This window comes from Ursus maritimus, unplaced genomic scaffold (assembly GCF_017311325.1).
Source record: "Ursus maritimus isolate PB19 unplaced genomic scaffold, ASM1731132v1 scaffold_21, whole genome shotgun sequence".
NCBI lineage: Eukaryota > Metazoa > Chordata > Mammalia > Carnivora > Ursidae > Ursus > Ursus maritimus.
In genome coordinates, this window is record NW_024424564.1 from 20,059,370 (window position 1) to 20,060,271 (window position 902).

The window sequence follows — 902 nt, forward strand, 5'->3', positions numbered from 1 at the left end:
TTTCTCTGTACTGGAGCCTGCCCTCTGGCCATGTGGAAAGGTTTCATGTGGATCTGGTTCCTGACAGTGGCTTTGTTACTATCAAAGATCTTGGAGGTGGAGAGTATCAGGTATAGTTTTCATTATCGTACTTGCCGAGCCAACTTGTATTTATATTTGGTCCTCATAGGAAAGTTCTTTATGAAACTCATACACCATGAACACTTACTCCTTTGAGAGTTTTTAAAAGCATAAAATGAAGACAAAAACACCGATGCTGAATTGTTGAGTGTAAGTTTCAGCATGGGTGGACTGTTACCTTAGCAACGTCTATGCCTTTTTTTTCTTAAGACTTACCCTGAACCTACAGCCAGCCATCCAAGGGTTCATGAATAGTTTAACAAAGAAAGGGCAGAGCTATTGAGTAATCCAGGCTCATTAATTGTGTACTTGCCAGGAGGATCTGTCTTTAAATCATTAATGCAGGCAACATTTCTCTCTAGAGCCATCAATGTGATTCCACTGCCTGAAAAATGTAATAATGATGGATTTTCTTATCATTTTTCTTTTACTTTTTATTGGAACTTCAGAGACACAGGTATTTCATGTATACTCTTAAAAACCAGGGTTAAGCAATGGGCTGTAGATTTCTTAAGACTCTTAAATAGTTGTTTCTTGTGACAACCAAACTAGAGAGATTGAAATACTGATTTAGTTTTTGATAACACAGTATGCTTGGTAAGTTTTTATTACCTGTTATTTGGTAAATAGTTATGTGATAGAACAAATTTATTATATTTTACAGTAATATGGAACTTGGAATATTTTAAACGGTGCAGAGTTACAGTGTGAGATTGTTACTTCATTTTGTTGTTGTTGTGATAGATTTATTGTTTCAGCTTCCTTGTTTTCCAGAAAGAGTG

The 902-nt window shown here is 35.7% G+C and overlaps 1 protein-coding gene across 1 annotated transcript in view; it reads left to right on the forward strand.

Annotated features, from left to right (window-relative positions):
- The first annotated feature begins 523 nt into the window (after positions 1 to 523).
- The window catches only part of PTPRQ (protein tyrosine phosphatase receptor type Q), a 194,147-nt gene continuing 193,768 nt past the window's right edge, over positions 524 to 902 (forward strand). The window contains exon 1 of the mRNA XM_008710346.1: positions 524 to 577. Within this exon, the coding sequence (XP_008708568.1) occupies positions 524 to 577 (54 nt within the window). The remainder of the gene's footprint in view (positions 578 to 902) is intronic.